Source organism: Danio rerio, chromosome 24 (assembly GCF_052040795.2).
Source record: "Danio rerio strain M-AB ecotype USA chromosome 24, GRCz13ab, whole genome shotgun sequence".
NCBI lineage: Eukaryota > Metazoa > Chordata > Actinopteri > Cypriniformes > Danionidae > Danio > Danio rerio.
This window is the reverse complement of record NC_141044.1, coordinates 44,030,001-44,050,000: the sequence shown is the minus strand read 5'-3', so window position 1 is coordinate 44,050,000 and position 20,000 is coordinate 44,030,001. Positions and strand designations below refer to the sequence as shown.

At 32.1% G+C, this 20,000-nt stretch overlaps 1 protein-coding gene across 6 annotated transcripts in view; it reads right to left on the bottom strand.

The window, feature by feature from the left end:
• scn5lab (sodium channel, voltage gated, type V-like, alpha b) overlaps positions 1-20,000 on the bottom strand; it is a 251,401-nt gene that overhangs the window by 28,826 nt on the left and 202,575 nt on the right. For all 6 annotated transcript variants that reach the window (XM_087308804.1, XM_087308807.1, XM_087308803.1 and 3 more), the window contains 3 exon segments: positions 14,608-14,728; positions 6,043-6,197; positions 499-672 (listed from right to left, as the gene is read on the bottom strand). In XM_087308804.1, the coding sequence (XP_087164930.1) occupies positions 499-672; positions 6,043-6,197; positions 14,608-14,728 (450 nt within the window).

Sequence of the window (20,000 nt, the reverse complement as noted above, 5' to 3'; positions counted from 1 at the left end):
TTTTGAGGTACCAATATGGACCCTTTAAGTACAAATGGGTAACTTTTGAAAAAGTATCACCCCTGTGACATCTCTTGTACCTTCATTTCTGAGCGTGCACAGAAGCAGAGTGGGTAGAGTTTCTGTGTGGAGTTTGCATGTTCTCCCCGTGTTGGTGTGGGTTTCCTCCAGGTGCTCTGGTTTCCCCCACAGTCCAAACACATGTGCTATAGAGGAATTGATCAACTAAATTGGTCGTAGTGTATGAGTGTGTGTGTGTAAACCTGAGTAAACGCATTTTTTTTGTTTTTTTTGTTTGGGACAATTGAATTGTTTTATGTCCAATGCACTTAAATTTGCAAAAATAATTTCGTTAACCCAACTGATTTATATTAGGACACATGGTGGGACAGTGTGGAAGCCACAGTGTTGTGTTTTGCAACACTGAATCTGCAGCTCTCAGAAGCCTGATAGGCAGTAATTATTGCTGACGTATTGTGGAGTGTGTGTTAGACTCACGTCCACGATGAGGAAGTCCAGCCAGCACCAGTAGTTGGTGAAGTATTTGCGGAAACCGTAGGCGATCCACTTCAAGCTCATCTCCAGAATGAAGATGTAGGTGAAGATCTTGTCTGCGTACTCCAGGATCACCTTCACCACCTTCCTCTGGTCTATGTAGATGTCCTCAAACGCCTGCACGACACCCACACACACACATGCACAGACAGACAGACAGACAGACAGACAGACAGACAGACAGACACATATACACAGACGCACGCACATAGGCAGACACAAACACAGGCGCACACACACAGACAGACAGAGAGTCAGACAGCAGTTTTTAATATTTTTAAAGCTTAAAAAGGTCAATATTATTCACCCCTTCAGCAATATTAGTGTTGATTGTCTCCAGCACAAAACACTGTTATACAATGACTTGCCTAATTACCTTAACTTTACCCTAATTACCCTAGTGAAGCCTTTACATGTCACTTTAAGCTGAATATTAGAGTCTTGAATAATATCCAGTCTAATATTATGTGCTGTCATCATGACAAAGATAAAAATAAATCAGTTATTAGAAATGAGGTTTTAAAACGTTATTATGATTAAAAATGTGTGTGTGTGTGTGTGTGTGTGTGTGTGTGTGTGTGTGTGTGTGTGTGTATCACTGTAAAAAATAAATCCGTAAAATTTACGGTAAAAAAACGGCAGCTGTGGTTGCCAGTATTTTACCGTTAAAAACATGGTACAAACCGTAAAAGTAATTTTTGTAATTTTTTACGGTAAATTACCGTATTTTAATAATTTATCGAGGTAATATGTCTGTGTTTTGATTGATCAACATCTACACATCTTTAGTTACACAGTTAAACACGTTATCACACCCACATGCAGGAGGTGATGAGGAAGTTACACAACGAGCCAATGCTCATCACAATCAACTCTTCCCACAAGCAGAAAAGAGTATCAGCATATAGACGGTGCTCAGTGTCATTCACACAGCTACTAAACAGCAGTATGGTAACACGCTTACAATTAAAGTCATGAAATAAACATTGTTTATCAACATTAGATGTAACATAAATCTCTAATGTGCATAACTGATGGGAAAACTACTAAAAAGATCCATATCAATGTCAACCAAATGCATAAAAAGTGATGTGCCATGCAGGGAATTCTGGGAAAGTAAATTTACGGTTATTCGCCGTATATATAAAGAAAACATACTGTTAACCAGGTTACGGATTTGTGCTGTAGCATTTTTACAGTTTTTTACCGTTGAAATCACGTTTTTCCACATTGTTAATAAAATACTATTATACATTTGATATATATATATATATATATATATATATATATATATATTAGCGCTGTCAAAATTAACGCGTTAACACATGCGATTAATTTGAAATAATTAACGCGTAAAAAAATTTTTTTCGCAATTAACGCAGTTCAGGATTTTTTACTTCCTGTTTTAGTGGACGTGTGTTCAACATGCAATAAATGTGGATAAGACCAAGGAAGCACTTTTTGAAGGCAAGTTCCAGTATAAAACAATTAGGTACATCACAGGTTATCCAGAGTTTCATGCAATTTCGGGTGTTTCATTTTTAACTTTCGACATCTGTTGTAAGTTGATACCGCATGGCGAACAGAAAGAAAATCCTCCGCATTTCGTGACTCGGTGTTCCTTTAAGGTAAGGTTCCTTTTAAGGCTACACGGTAGAATTTTAATAAGAGTATTATCTTAATCATTTTAAAATCGGAGTATTGGTGTCTTATGTAAATTTACTCAGAATGTCTGGTGAAGTCGCGAGCTGTCAAAGACAGGGCATTACTTTGCCTTTCAGCATGAGCCTCCAAGTTTAGCATGTTTCCTCATTAAACGCAATGAAAGCGTATGCTTCGCGTTGTTGTGTCAGAATCCTTGTGAAATACAGTAATACTTTAGGACGCTTAGTTTAAGCAAATTTGATGAACGTGATCATGCGTGTTGAATCTGAGGGGAGTCGCTCTAGTATGGAAGGCTGTTGGGGCCAAAACGTCTGCAAAAACAAAAATTCTATTAAACAATTATATTTTGAATTTAAATATCTTTTTTTTTGCATTTACATTAATTTTCCATTTAAATAGGCAAAATTACAAGTTTCAGTATTTTAAATGCGATTAATCACGATTATTTTTTAAAAAAGGTGCAATTTATTAGTAAAATTTTTTAATCGATTGACAGCACTAATATATATATATATATATATATATATATATATATATATATATATATATATATATATATATATATATATAAATATATAATGTATAAATATATAAAATGTATAATGGTATTTTATTAACAATATAAATGAATGGCATATATATATATATATATATAATGTTTTTGATTCTTGAAATTAAACACCGAATTAAAAAATATATAGACATATTTATAAACAACTGTGAACATTTTATTGCATTTAAAATGAATATGCAAATAGTAAAAACACGGTTTTAATTATTATTATTATTATAAAAAAAAATAATAATAATAATAAATAAATAGGCGACGCAGTGGCGCAGTAGGTAGTGCGGTCGCCTCACAGCAAGAAGGTCGTTGGTTCGAGCCTTGGCTAGGTCAGTTGGCGTTTCTGTGTGGAGTTTGCATGTTCTCCCTGCGTTCGTGTGGGTTTCCTCCGGGTGCTCCGGTTTCCCCCACAGTCCAAAAACATGTGGTACAGGTAAATTGGTTAGGCTAAATTGTCTGTAGTGTATGAGTGTGTATGGATGTTTCTCAGAGATGGGTTGCGGCTGGAAGGGCATCTACTGGGTAAAAACGTCTTGGATATGTCGGTGGTTTATTTTGCTGTGGCGACCCAGGATTAATAAAGGGACTAAGCTTTAAAGAAAATGAATGAATGAATGAATGAATGAATAAATAAATAAATATTTAATCTTCATCTAATTTTTAATTATTAACGTTTGCTAGGTATTTTATTTCATCAAATTACACAAATTAAAAATGAACAATGTTTCCACGGCAACGTTAAACAGAACATTAATTTTCCATTATTGTCATGCTTTCATGTTTTTTCATTAATTCATTTTTTTCAGCTTAGTCCCTCATTTATCAGGGGTTGCCACAGTGGAATGAACTGCCAACTATTCCAGCATACGTATTACACTGCGGATGCGTTTCCAGCTAAAACCCAGTACTTGAAAACACCCATACACACTCATTCACACACACGCTTATACAATACGAGCAACTTAGTTCATCAGTGGTCGCCTCACAGCAAGAAGCTCGTTGGTTCGAGTCCCGGCTGGGTCAGTTAGTGTTTCTGTGTGGAGTTTGCATGTTCTCCCCATGTTGGCGTGGGTTTCCTCCTGGTGCTACGGTTTCCCCCACAGTCCCCCGTAGTGTGTGTGTGTGTGTGTGTGTGTGTGAATTAGTGTGAATTAGTGTGTATAGGTGTTTCCGAGTACTGGGTTGCGGCTGTAAGGGTATGCGCTGTGTGAAACATATGGTTATACACAGGTTAAACATATAACAGTTAGTGGTTCATTCCACTGTGGCAACCCCTGATAAATAAGGGACTAAGCTGAAATGAAACACTATATATAAACAATAACACACAACCAAAATTAATACATATTTACACGTTAAATGATAATGAAAAATTCAGTATTATTGGTTGTATATATACTATCATTTAAGACTTGATGTATATTTAAACACATTCAGCTGCACTTTACCTTCAGTTAAACAATATACAAATTAAATGTGAAACACTTTATAAAATTTATACTTAAAATGTAGTCTTGGTATATTAATTAAAATATATATTTTTAATTGATTGATTTATCCCTCTTATTTCCCTCAATCTCTGCTTTTTGATGGTATTGTATGTAGGTAATCAGCTGTAGTCCTCCAGAGACAGAGTGAATGCTGAGTGTGTGCTGTGAGCTGGTGTGTTTCTTCTTCATGTGTGTGTCTCATACATGCACTGATGTCCAGCTAAACATCTGTGTCCAGTGGACTCTCTCTCTCTCTCTCTCTCTCTCTTTCTGCAGACTCGGCTCTTTCTCGTTTTTTCTGCTTATGCTCTTGTTTTCACGTGTAATCATTCAAGTAACGTCTGAGCGAACAGCTGCTGCTAAATGCCACTAAAATACCAGACTCACACCTGGAGCTCCACACACACACTCACATCCATACACTATTATTACTAGGATTGTACATTATTATTATCATCATCATTATCATTATTCATTCATTCATTTTCTTTTCGGCTTAGTCCCTTTATTAATCCGGGGTCGCCACAGCGGAATGAACCGCCAACTTATCCAGCATATGTTTTACGCAGCAGATGCCCTTCCAGCCGCAACCCATCTCTGGGAAACATCCACATACACTCACTCACACTCATACAGGGGTAGACTATTGGGTAGACAATTTAGCTTACCCAATTCACCTGTACCGCATGTGTTTGAACTGTGGGAGAAACCGGAGCACCCGGAGGAAACCCACGTGAACGGACCCAGCTAAGGCTCGAACTAGTAACCTTCTTGCTGTGATGCAACAGCACTACCTACTGCGCCACTGCATCGACCATCATTATCATTATTGTTATTATCATTATTATTAATATTATAATCATTATTATTTTTATTACCATTGTTATTATTATTATCATTATTATTATAATCATTATTATTATTATTATCAACATTATTATTATTATTATTATTATTATTTTCATTATTATTATTATTAGTATTATTATTATTATTATTATTATTATCAATATCATTATCATTATTATTACCATTATTATTATGTATTATTATTAGTATTATTATTATCATTTAATTATTATTATTATTAATATTATTATTATTATCATCATTATTATTATTATTATTATTGTTATTGTTATTATTATTATTATTGTCATTATTATTATTATTATTATTATTTACAATATTATTAGAATCATCATCATTTTAATTATTATTATTATTATTATCATCATCATTATTATAATTATAATAATAATTATTGTTATTATTATTATTATTATTAATATTGTCATTAGTGTCACTTTTATTATTATTTTCAATATTATTATCGTTATTATTATTATTTTCATTGTCATATTATTATTATTATCATCATTATTATTATTATTATTATTATTATTATCATTATTAATCCTATATTTATTAATTTAAATATTACTATCATAATAATAATTATTATTATTAAATGATATTGTGATTTTATTATTATTATTGTCATTATTATTATTATATGTATAACTAAAGTACATGCTTCACTTAGACACTGGTCTGTTCAAAAGCTTCCACTTATTTTTTTCATGATTCAATTATTTTGATCACTTTGATTATTGTTTGGATTTATATTGCATAATTTATATGTGGAAGAAAATGAAACTGACTGATGAATTTTCACCCCCTTATTTTATTTAATTTTTTTGTAATTGTCACTTCCTTATGTGTATGTGTGTGTTACAGTGTGTTACAATGAGTGTGTTACAGTACCAGAGCTCCGCTGCTGAGGAGGATCATGAAGATGATGAAGGTCTCGAACCAGCTGTGCTCCACGATCTGATAACAGGTTTTCCTCAGACGCCACCAGGCCCGACCCAAACCCTCCGACGTGTTGATGTCACAGCACTTAAAATGACGTACACACACTGCACAAACACACACACATTCCAAATTAGAAATGATCCAATGAGAAACATACATAAAAATTAAATATCATTCATTTACTGTTCATTTTTTTATAAAGCAAAAAACATACAAAAAAATTACACACACCCACAGACCCACCCACACAAAATATATTAAGTAGAAATATATAAAAAATAAACTGATTATTTAATCAATTAATTAATTAAAATAAACTAATATTTAGAATATATTTAAATTAAAATTTCAGATTTTTCTTGAAGAATAAGAAATATTCACATATTAAAAGAAAATGCAGAAGGAGTTCATATTTTCGCTCTATTAATAGATTAATTATGTATTGCTAATAAGTCATTCAGACTGTAAGTGAGAGGAAGACACTCGTTTTGCTGACTTTCCCTCTTTCTAAAGCTCTTTGTTCAAATCGACACCTGAAAATGTGACTTCAAAAGACTTCAAAGAGCTGGAAACACTTCAGAAGATCAGAAGCTGGAGATCAATAGCAGAAATCAACAACTGCAGATTGCAGAATTATTAGAAAATGAGGCACATCTGAGACGCAGCAACCACTGCGCTTCAAATCACAGCCACATCAACACCTCTGTGTGCATTAATAACTTCATAGTTCAACAGCTGGTCGTCAGTTATTCATTACTGTTATAACAGGTCTGCAGAATGCTTGATTCTGATTGGCTGATGAGCATTGTAAGGAGAGCCGTCATTTTCAGATAAATGCACAGATAAAGTAGTTCTGGCAGGTTTTGAACGCATTACAGCACTTTATTTTTATTCCTTACTTTGACATTCATGGTTTATTTATAGTACCTGTATCATTAATAAGCTTCTATTGCTTTATTTTTAAGTTTATATATAAATTTTAGCTTCTTGATGTGAACAAAAGTGACTTCTGATTTATTTCTAATGTAGTTTTAGTTGGGATGACTATATTGTGGTGCTTTACTGTTTATACTGCAGCTCTGCTGGATTCTGATTGGCTGATGAGTGTTCTGAGGTGTTTGGTTATTGTCAGATAAAGACACAGCTAAAGTAGTTCCGGCAGGATTAAGCGCAATACAGCTTCATATCACTCCGCTGAGTTATTTCACAGCTACAACTGTAAAACAAATCACAAAACACAACAGATATCAAAACATGAAAAGTCTCAAATATGAATATTGAAATGTGAATTTTATAGATATGTTAAGAATAATAATGGCGACGCAGTGGCGCAGTAGGTAGTGCTGTCGCTTCACAGCAAGAAGGTCGCTGGTTCGAGCCTCAGCTGGGTCAGTTGATGTTTCTGTGTGAAGTTTGTATGTTCTCCCTGCGTTTGCGTGGGTTTCCTCCGGGTGCTCCGGTTTCCCTCACAGTCCAAAGACATGCGGTACAGGTGTGTGGATGTTTCCCAGAGATGGGTTGCGGCTGGAAGGGCATCCACCACGTAAAAACGCACTGGATAAGTTGGCGGTTCATTCTGTGACAACCGCGGATTAATAAAGGACCAATAATAATAATAATAATAATAAATATATGTAAAAAAACATATGCAAAAATGTAAAAAAATATGCAAAAATTACAAACATTATAAATAAATAAAAAAAAAAATATATATATGTATATATATATATATATATATATATATATATATATATATATATATATATATATATATATATATAATGCATATGAAATTTAGATATAAAACGAACAAAAAAGAAGAAAAATATATTAAACTTATTATTAAACATACTTAAAATAGAAATATTACAAAACACTGTAAAAATCTACTATATAAATATATTTACTTCTAAATATAGAAATTGAAGTAAAATAGTTTTATAGGAAATATATAAAAGACATGGAGAAAAATATTAAGTAGAAATATGTAAAAAATATATTGATTAATTAATTAAAATAATACTAATAATAACAATATAATGCAAAGATTTAAATAAATAAATAAATAAATAAATAAAAACTATATATATATATATATATAATTTTATTATTGTTATTATTATTATTATTATTATTATTATTATTATTATTATTATTATTATTATTATTATTATTATAACTACTATTATTTTTTTATTGTTTGCACAAATTTATTTAAAGTTATTCTCAGTGAATTCTGCCGGAACTACTTTATCTGTGTATTTATCTGAAAATAACATCACACCTCTCTTGACTGCTCATCAGCCAGTCACAATCCAGCATTCAGCAGACCTGCAGTGTAAACAGTAATACACCAACAATACAGGCATTCCCAACTAAAACTACATTTTAAAATAGGGCTGAACGATAGTGTAAAAAACTGGCATTTGCAATTTTTTTATTCAATGCGATATACATTGCCATATAAATGCAATTTCAGCAGATGACTTGAACAGTTTGTAAAGAATTCATAATTTTAGATCGATTGGGATGACTCTGGGGGGCGAAGCTGCATAAAACTATTGTAAAAAGGACAAGCAAAGTTAAATACAGCAGAGAAAAGATGCAAATATTGATTTATGATTTTCTGAGGAGTCGAACAGTATTCAGATAAGGAAATTAAATAATCACTGTATAAAAATAATAGTAATAATAATAAAAACAATAATAATAATAACACTGTATTGTTTTAATTGAGTAAATAATTATATAATGTATAATTAATCTTTAAGCCACAAACGTTTAATTTATTGTGCCCAATTAGCTTAAATTTGCTTCAGATTCTTATAGTCAGGTCTTAAAAACACATGCTAATAATAAACTTCCACTAAGGTTAAAATATGAAATTTATCCGCTTTGTAGATGCTAATTACTCTCCACATAAAATGCTAAAATGAAAAGACAAATTAAACAATATAACAGTCTGAGTTATTTAATATTGCAGGCACTATAAATAACAAAAACATTAATGTAATAAGAAACAATTGCTCATGCGCTCAAAACCTGCCGGAACTACTTTATCTGCGCGTTTATCTGGAAATAACAGCACACCTCAGAATGCTCATCAGCCAATCAGAATCCAGCATTCAGCAGTGGTGTAAGTGAGTGTAATCCAGCAGTGGTGTCTCTGCGGCTCCATTACCGGCATCATCTGAGCTCCTCTAAATCCACTTACTGCTGTAAACTCAATAGCAGGTTATGCTAACAGGCTCCTCGCAACTCAATTTGTAGCGATGCTGCTGCTCTCCATCAGACGTTTCAGCATTCATCAAACAATTATCCGCCATCGCAGCCAATCGAAGCTGCTTTTGGTGACTTCATCATTGCATCTGATGTGAGGTGAACATGTGTCATGCGTTACAGATAGCAGAGCGTCAACATTTTAGTGCTCCAAATTATGCTTCCAGATCGGAGCACACATGCAGACATTCTGTGAAGCTGTTTTAATAACTATATTCAAAAACAACACTATATAACTTTTATAACTATTGAGAAAAGCTCTATACAAATAAACTTGCAATGAATTAAACTGAAATGAATTAAATGCATTCAGCTAAACTCATTAACTGTACATAACTTTAGTTTACAGAAGATAAAAATGCATTAAGAATATACAGTGTAAGTACATCTATAAAATACTATATTATTAAAGTAAAAATATTATTATATTATATTTATTACAAATAAATATATATAGTAAATCTATAATATAAAATAAACATATTAAATTGTAACATATTTTACATATTAATAAATTGAATTTACATTAAATTTATTATTATTTACAATTAAATTAATTTATTTTATATTTATTTATATATTAATATTATATAGTATTATTAATTCATTATTAAATAAAAAATAGAAAATAAGCTAAAAATTAATTAGAATAAAAAATAAAGTAGAAATAAAGTAAATATTGATTAATTTTTTTTTAATATTTATCAAATTTGCATTTAAAAAAGTTAAAAAATGCAAATAATTACCATTTATCTGCTTAATTAGTTGGTTAAAATTGCAATATTCAAAGTAAAAAATCAGATAAGCATCATTGAAATAAATATTAGATTTGTTTATTATATTATTTAATGATATAAAATATTGCTAAAAAACTACATTTACAAACTTTAGTAAATAAACTGTTAAAGGAAATAAAAAATACAGCACATTGTTACAAGAAAAAAAGCACTGGTCATATTTAATCACTAGATTATAAGGTAATGCAAAATAATAAATATTAAAAGAACATTTATAAATAAAATAAATATTTTTAGTTCCTCCCCCTCTTCAAGAAATAGTTTATTTGAAAAAGTTTATTTGAATTTATTTGAATTGAATTTAATTAATGTATAATTAATTATAAATGGATTATATATTTATTATATTTAATTTTACATTTAATTTAATTAATGTATTATTAATTATAAATAAATAAAATTTTATTTATTTATTTTATTTTATATTTAATTTAATTTATTATTAATTATAAATAAATTATATATTATTTGTTTCTTTATTTTACTTTATTTGATATTTAATTTAATTAATTTATTAGTAATTATAAATAAATTATATATCATTTTTTTATTTTTTATTTTATTTTACATTTTATTTATTTATACTTAATTATAAATAAATTATTTATTATTTATTTTTAATAATTTATTATAAAATTGTATATTATTTATTTATTTATTTTCACTTAAACACAGCATTTGACAGCATTTGATATTTAATTTATTATTTATTATAAATAAATTATATATATTTTATTTTATTGTTTTATTATATTTTTAATTTAATTAATGTATTATTAAGTACAAGTAAATTAAACAGTATGTATTTTAATTTTGTTTTACTTTGTTCAATATTTAATGTATTGAATTTATTATTATTTGTAAATAAATAATTTATTATTTATTTATTATCTATTTTGTTTGATATTTATTTTATGTATATATTAATAATTATAAATAAATGATTTATTTATTGAAATTAATGTAATTTTCAAAAATTAAATAAAGTAAAAATGTAAAAAGAAGTGGGCGAAGTAGGTAGTGCTGTCACCTCACAGCAAGAAGGTTGTTGGTTTGAGCCTCGGCAGAGTCAGTTAGCCTTTCTTTGCGGAGTTTGCATGTTCTCCCTACGTTCGTGTGGGTTTCCTCCGGGTGCTCCGGTTTCCCCCACAGTCATGCGGTACAGGTGAATTAGGTAGGCTTAATTGTCTGTAGTGTACGAGTGTGAATAAGAGTGTATGGATGTTTCCCAGAGATGGGTTGCGGCTGGAAGGGTATTAGATGCGTAAAACATATGCTGGATAAATTGGCGGTTCATTCCGCTGTGGCAACCCCAGAATAATAAAGGGATTAAGCCGACAAGAAAATGAATGTAAAAAGAAATGTATTTTGAAATGAAACCGAATCTTCAAAAGCTCTTACATGTCTTTCTCTCAGCAGGACATTAACTGCATTATGCTGCACAAGTCACTCTGAAATACAAAAGTTTGCTTGAAATGATAAAAAGTGACTGATATTCCAGGAAAATCTGGTGCTTTATATCGATACTGCATCATGCAATAAAACAGCCTCCTGCATTATTGTGTGGCGGCTCCAGCAGTGTGTCCTCTGTGATTTCTGCTAAATGGTGTGAATGTGGCCTTCTGACCCCTAAAGCAGAAATCTGACCACTCATTCAATTCAGCATTGTGTGTGTGTGTGTGTGTGTGTGTGTGTGTGTGTGTGTGTGTGTGTGTATTCCTTCATTTATAATAGAGAAATGCTGAAACGCTGCACTCACACACTGGAGAATTATCAGAAACACTGAACACAGCACTCATTGCTCATCAATCATACACACACTTCAGAGCTGACCACTAACCACACCACAATGAAGATTTCAAAGAGCAGATCACAAAAACACATAACACAAATAAACACAAATACACACAAAGATTCGTGAACACACACACATGCACACAAACACACACTCTCGCACACAAAAACATGCACATGCACACACACACACACACACATGCATGCACACACACGCACGCACGCAGTTTGTGAATGTGAAGTTGAGAGACGTCTTTGTTCTTCATAAAAACGATGCAAACATACAAAAATAGTGAACTATTCTTCTGTTTCAACAAAAAATATAACAGAAAAATAAAAACAAAAGTTTAAGATATAAAAAATATTCAAATCTAAAGCATTTACAAAAATTAAATATAATACGCATGAAAATCACGAGTTTGAGACTCACCGGCCACTTTATTAGGTACACCTGTCTATTTGCTCGTTAACGCAAATTAGTAATCAGACAATCACATGGCAGCAGCTCAGTGCATTTAGGCATGTAGACATGGTCAAGAGGATCTGCTGCTGTTCAAAGCGAGCATCAGAATGGGGAAGAAAGGGGATTTAAGAGACGTTGAACGTGGCATGGTTGTTGGTGTCAGACGGGCTGCTCTGAGTATTTCAGAAACTGCTGATCTACTGGGACTTTCACGCACAACCATCTCTAGGATTTACAGAGAATGCTCTGACAAAGAGGAAATATCCAGTGAGCGGCAGTTCTGTGGGCGCAAATGCCTTGTTGATGCCAGAGGTCAGAGGAGAATGGCCAGACTGGTTCCAGCTGATAGCAACTCAAATAAGCACTCGTTACAACCGAGCTCTGCAGAAGAGCATCTCTGAACACACAACACGGCCAACCTTGAGGCGGATGGGCTACAGCAGCAGAAGAGCACACCGGGTGCCGCTCCTGTCAGCTAAGAACAGGAAACTGAGGCTACAATTCACACAGACTCACCAAAACTGGACAATAGAAGATTGGAGAAACGTTGCTGCTCTGATGAGTCTCCATTTCTGCTGACACATTCGGATGCTCGGCTCACAATTTGGCCTCAACAACATGAAAGCATGGATCATCCTGCCTTGTATCAGCGGTTCAGGCTGGTGGTGGTGGTGTAATGGTGTGGGGGAGATTTTCTTTGGCTCCATTAGTACCAATTGAGCATCAACGCCACAGCCTACCTGAGTATTGCTGCTGACCATGTCCATCCCTTTATGAGCACAGTGTCTCCATCTTCTGATGGCTACTTCCAGCAGGATAACGCAGCATGTCATGAAGCTCAATCATCTCAGACTGCTTTCTTGAACATGACGATGAGTTCACTGTACTCAAATGGCCTCCACAGTCACCAGAGCTCAATCCAATAGAGCAGCTTTGGGATGTGGTGGAACGGGAGATTGGCATCATGGATGTGCAGCCGACAAATCTGCAGCAACTGTGTGATGCTATCATGACAATATGGAGCAAAATCTCTGAGGAATATCTCCAGTAGCTTGTTGAATCTACAGCACCAAGGATTAAGGCAGTTCTGAAGGCAAAAGGGGTGCAACCCGGGACTAGTAAGGTGTACCTAATAAAGTGGCCGGTAATTTGTTTTCTCATAATTTATGGTTTATAAGTTTAAAAGTCTGATGTGTGACCTAAGTGCTAGAAAGCAATTCAGATTTGTGAGAATAAAAATTCTCTCTTCTTTAGTTTTATTGTTCTTGTATGGTCCTGAAGCTCCTGAAGGCGGATTCTGGTTTGTAGATCAGAACTTTTAAAAAACTTTATTCATATATATATATAGAGAATTGCTAAAAGAAAAACCTGACACGTGCTGTAGCCATCGCTGTGCTCTGTTGATCCTAAAAGCAGTATTATTATCAGTGTCTCTGTGGTTTTGGAGCATGAGGTTTTCCCAGTATCAGCTGTGTGTTGCTGCTGTTTCTCCATATGTTGAAGTGGAGCTGATTTGAAAGAAACATTCAGCAATGAAGTGACATTTAAAAGGGCAATGGGGCATTAAATTGAGTGTCCCGCGTCAGAGGAGAAATGGTGCTGTGGTAATGTGATGATGACTGACTAGCCATATTTAATCCATCAGTATTCCAGCAGCTCTAAACAACAATACTGCCTTCCCAAATCCAGCACTCAGAAATCAGAGATACTAATGCAGTTTATTAGTCAGGTATGATGTTGAAGAGTTGCTCCTATTGTGGTCTGTATATTATGAATGTTTCACAGTATTTCCTATAATATTTGTTCTTCTGGAGAAAGTCTTATTTGTTTTATTTCGACTAGAATAAAAGCAGTTTTTAATTATTTTAAAGCCATTTTAAGGTCAATATTATTAAATATAACTATTAATTGTTTTGGATTGTGTCCAGAACAAAACACTGTTATACAATGACTTGCCTAATTACCCTAACTTTACCCTAATTACCCTAGTGAAGCCTTTACATGTCACTTTAAGCTGAATATAGTGTCCTGAAGAATATCAAGTCTGATATTATTAACTGTCATCATGGCAAAGAGAAAATAAATCAGTTAATAGAAATGAGTTATTAAAACTATTATGATTATAAATGTGTTGAAAAAATATACAGAAGGGCTAATAACTATGAGTGTGTATTTTCTGACCGTCAGGAAAGCAGTTTTCCGGATCCATGGCCTCTTCTGCCATCTCTGAATATTCATCCTCCTCCTCGCCAGGTTTCCTCAGATCAATAGTGCTGCCCTCTGATAGGCTGGTGTCATCCCTCTGGAAAAACAAACAAAGACATCCAATCAGATCACTCCATCAGCTGCACCTGTACATTCAATGACCATTTAAAGAGACAGTCCGTTCAGAAATGAAAATGCTCACTATGTACTCTCCCTCAAACTCAAAACCGGAAAACAGGTTACAGGTTTTCAGCATTCTTCAAAACTTCTTCATTTGTGTTTAATGGAAAAAAGATATTCATAAATGGTTGAAAATTAAAAAGAGTGTATTTCTTTATTTTGTTGAACACTAAAGATGACATTTTTGGATTAAGTTAAAAACCTGTAACCTCTGACTTTTATGGTAAAAATTAATAAATAAAAAAGCATACTATGGAAGTCAATGGTTACCGGTTTTCAGCATTCTTCAAAATATCTTCTTTTGTGTTTAAAAGAAAGAAATGTTGAAAAAGTTTAATAGAAGTAAGAAACTTTGAAAGGTTTCGTTCTTCTGTTGAACCCTAAAGAAGATATTTTGGAGAAAATTGCAAACCTGTTACCATAAATTTTGTAGTAAAAATAACAAATACAAAGAAAGTCAATGGTTACCGGATTGTAGCATTCTTCAAAATATCTTCTTCTGTGTTTTATAGAAGAAACTCATAAAGGTTTGATAAGAGTGTGTATTTCTTTATTTTGTTGAACAATAAAGAAGATAATTTGGGTTATATATAGTAAAAAAACAAAACAAATATTATGGATTTCAGTGGTTATCCAGTTTTCAGCGTTCCTCAAAATATCTTCTTTTGTGTTTAATAGAAGAAAGAGACTTTGAAAAAAGTAAAGTGTGTGTATTTCTATATGTTGTCGAACACTACAGAAGACATTCTGAAAAAAAGTTGAAAACCTGTAACCATTGACTTTCATTTAAGAAACAAACATATACTAGAAGTCAATGGTTACCGGATTTCATAATTCTTCAAAATATCTTCTTTTGTGTGTAACATAGGAAAGAAAATCATAAAGGTTTTGAAGAAGTGAAGGATGAGCAAATGATGACAGACTTTTCAGTTTTGGGTGAACTATCACTTTAAGACAGATTTTTTAGCGAATTCATAAGCAAGTTTTATCAACACAACAGTAGTATCTAGCGGATATTGCAGAAATCAACCTAATAATAACAAATATACTGAATATTCAGAATAAATAACACTTTTGCGGGGCTTGAAAACATTGGCGTAAACAGCGAATGAAGTGTTTTTGGATTTTAGAGTGAAAGCCTATATCACATCGTGCTAAATAGATATTTAAATAAATATAAAGAATTATTTAGTATGACATAGAAAAGTAATAAATACAACATTTATGTGTGCATACATAACTTTATGTATGCATACATAAGCACAGGAAAAATAAATAACAAAAGTAATAAAAATATGTAATATTTGTTAGTTATAGATATTATAAAAATGTTTATAAAATTAACTGCATGTCAGCAATTTACATAAGGATATATGGACTGATAAATAAATAAATAAATAAATAAATAATATTAATAATAATATTATAATATAGATAATACAATAAATAAATATAATCAATTAAATTATATAATAAATTATATAAATAAATTATAAACTATTAAATATAACATTATATAATAAATTTAATTATATTTCAATAAAAATAAATAAATAAATAAATAAATATTTAAATAAATAAATAAATACTTTTTTCAGCAGTCTATGATCTACATTGACTTACCATTTAATTTGGAAATGCTTTAAGCTATTTTTTTATGCTCAATGCAAAAACATATAACAATAATACTAATGGTCACTTTAAATAAAGCTGCAATAATGCTAAAGTTTAACCTAAGCTGAGTTAAAATTAAAAATGTTGTCCATTGCTTAAGAGACTTTATTAACAGCAATCCCAAGCTATAGCAGTAATGTTTTTATTTAAAGGATGTGAAGTAAATAACAGATTTTTTTTATGTTGGAAACAAACCAAAAGAAATGATGAGTCAAGAAAACAGATTTTCTTTAAGCAAAGTGCATCCCTAATGCATACTGAGATCATGATCTGCTCAGACTCATAAGTGTGAAGGGAAACCCTGGAAACACCTCCACATGTAAAGGGGAAGATTATATTAGAACATCTGATACTTCAGCTCAATCTCATTTAACCTCCCTTCCTTCTCCACAGCACACTTTACCATCTCATTTACACTGTTATCCTCCAAGATGAATTTATCAGCATACCCACACAGCAGTGTGTGTGTGTGTCTGTGTGTGTGTGTGTGTGTGTGTGTGAGAGAGAGAGAGAGAGAGATGGGTATGGGTGTTTCCCAGTACTGGGTTGCAGCTGGAAGAGCATCCACTGCGTAAAACATATGCTGGTTAAGTTGGCGGTTCATTCCGCTGTGGTGACCCCTGATGATTAAAGGGACGAAAAGGAAAGTAGGAAGGAAAATGAATGAATGAATAATACACAGCAGTAATTAAATGGCCCAAAAATGACCATTAATTCCTTACTTGACTTTTTTAGCAGATACAACAAACTAACAAATTGAATTACTTCTTAAAAAGACTTAGTATTGTAATATATAATAACAATGTAAAATTTTAAATGTGGGCGGGGCCAAGATCATAGACACACCCCCTAGAATAGCCACTGCATCAATATGTGTGTGCTGTGTGTGAGATTCAGACAGCTGACAGGTCATTAGACAGATTCATGGCTCTGCATGTAACCCGTGTGTGTGTGTGTGTGTGAGGAATCCCTGCGTCGAGCTCCACATTCTGGCTCTGCAAACCGGCCACCGCTAAACCCTATAAATAAATGGGATCCTGCAGCGGCATTCAGAACTGCAGCTCATGAAATCAGAGACGTGATTTCCAGTTAGTCCCTTATTTATTAAAGGTCTCCACAGCAGAATGAACCACCAACTATTCTAGCATATGTTTTACACAGTGGATGCCCTTCTAGCTGCAACCCATCACTGGGAAACATCCATACACACTCATACACAACAGCCAATTTGGTAAATCAATTCTCCTTAAGCGCATGTGTTTGGACTGTGGGGGAAACCAGAGCACCCGGAGGAAACCCACGCCAACACGGGGAGAACATGCAAACTCCACACAGAAATGCCAACTGACCCAGCTGGGACTCGAACCGGTGACCTTCTTGCTGTGAGGCGATAATGCTACCCACTGCGCGACCGTGACACAATAATAATAATAATAATAATAATAATAATAATAATAATAATCATCATCATCATCATCATCATCCTAATCATAATCATAATATTTCTTATTATAATTTTTATTGTTTAAATATTGCTGATTTTATTTAGAAATATTATTTAAAAAAATGAATGAATTATGCAATGCATCATTTAAACAGAAGCATACTGTATAAATATGTATTAAACTAATAATATTTTATTACAACTCAACTGTAGCATTTCTATTCTAACATGTCTTAATTTCTTATTTCTCTAAAGGATTATTTATTAAAAAAATTATAAAAGGATGATAATAATAATAATAATAATTCCATTAATAATAATAATAATAACAACAACAACAATAATAATAATAATAATAATACCATTATTAATAATAATAATAATAATAATAATAATAATAATAATAATAATAATAATAATAATAACAATAATAATAATAATAATAATGACGTGTCATTCAGAGATAAACACATTGTGAAGAACGTGATTCAGCAGTACACGTTTCAGTTTCGCCTTAGAACGAGGTCAAAGATCCTCATTAGAGCTCGTGTTCGTCAAAGTTTGGGCTGAAATGAGCGGGAAACATCTGGCAACATGTAGGAGTTTGTCCTCAGGTTGTGTTTGTGCAGCTGATGTGCTGTTCGTCTGCATATTCTCGCTCTGTGTCTCGTCTCATCGCTTTCAGAGAAATATAAATAAGTATACTATTAAATTAATGACAATGAATGGTGTTTATGAAATATGATATAATTAATTTGAAATGCTTCATGCTTTGATTCAGACACTGTGTAGCTTTTCTACCGTGTCAATATATTTGAAAGCTACAGTAAAATGTCCTATTTTTAAGAATTAAATGTTTTATTTTTACTGTGTCTGTGTTGAGGATTATAGACATTTTAAGTTGTATTGAGTCAATATTTTTCCTCAAATATTGAGAAAACTCCTTATTGTCCTAATAAACAGAGATGTTGTACATTGTGTTTTTTGCATGAATTATTAATGAGACTAAGACTCAGATTTGAGAGAATGAAGCCAGTGTGTTGGTTTGTTGCTTTGCTCTCCTGCACATTGCTCTACTTGTGCCAGGTGCGATTCTTGCTCTGGATATTGTGATGATTAAGACGTTTCACAATTACATCAGCTGTGTGTGTGTTTGTGTGTGTGTGTGTATTGTTTAGGGTTATATGAGTGCATGTGTGTGTGTGTGTGTGTCCGTGTGTGTGATGTCTGGTCGTGTGTGTGGCGTCTGATCTCCGTGTCTCCTCCTGTTAGTCTCTGGTGTTCAGTGATTCTGTGACTCTGAGCCCAGCAGCGACACTCTGACATTACACCATCGTAACACAACCAATACTAAACAACAGCAGAAACACATAACAACAACACAACTGATATGGCATTCAGGTTCCACCATATTGGAGAAAAACTTGTGTAGAAATTGTGTTATGTATGTATGTATAAATATGTAATAAAGAATTATAAACTGACATTGTGATGCATTGTGATTGATATATATATATGTGTGTGTGTGTGTATATGTATATATATATATATATAAATAAACAATTAGTATATAAATATCAGTATTAATATAAATAAACAAACAGTAAGTATAGTATTAAATAAATAAACGAACGAACGAACGACCACAAGTATATGAATATCAGTATCAATATAAACTAATATAAACAATAAATACAGGACTAAATGAACGAGCGAATGAAGAAACAAACAAGTAGTATATGAATATTAGTATTAATGAAAATAAATATAAGCAATAATTATAGTACTGAGCGAGCGAATGAACGAACGAACAAACGAACACAAGTAAATGAATATCATTATTAATCAAAAATCAAAAATCATTACAGTGCTAAATGAACAAACGAATGAAGAAACAAACTAGTAGTATCTGAATATTAGTATTAAGAAAAATAAATATCAACAATTATACTATTAAAGGAACGAACAAAAAAACAAACAAGTATATATATATATATATATATATATATATATATATATATATATATATATATATATATATATATATATATGTATATATATATATATATAT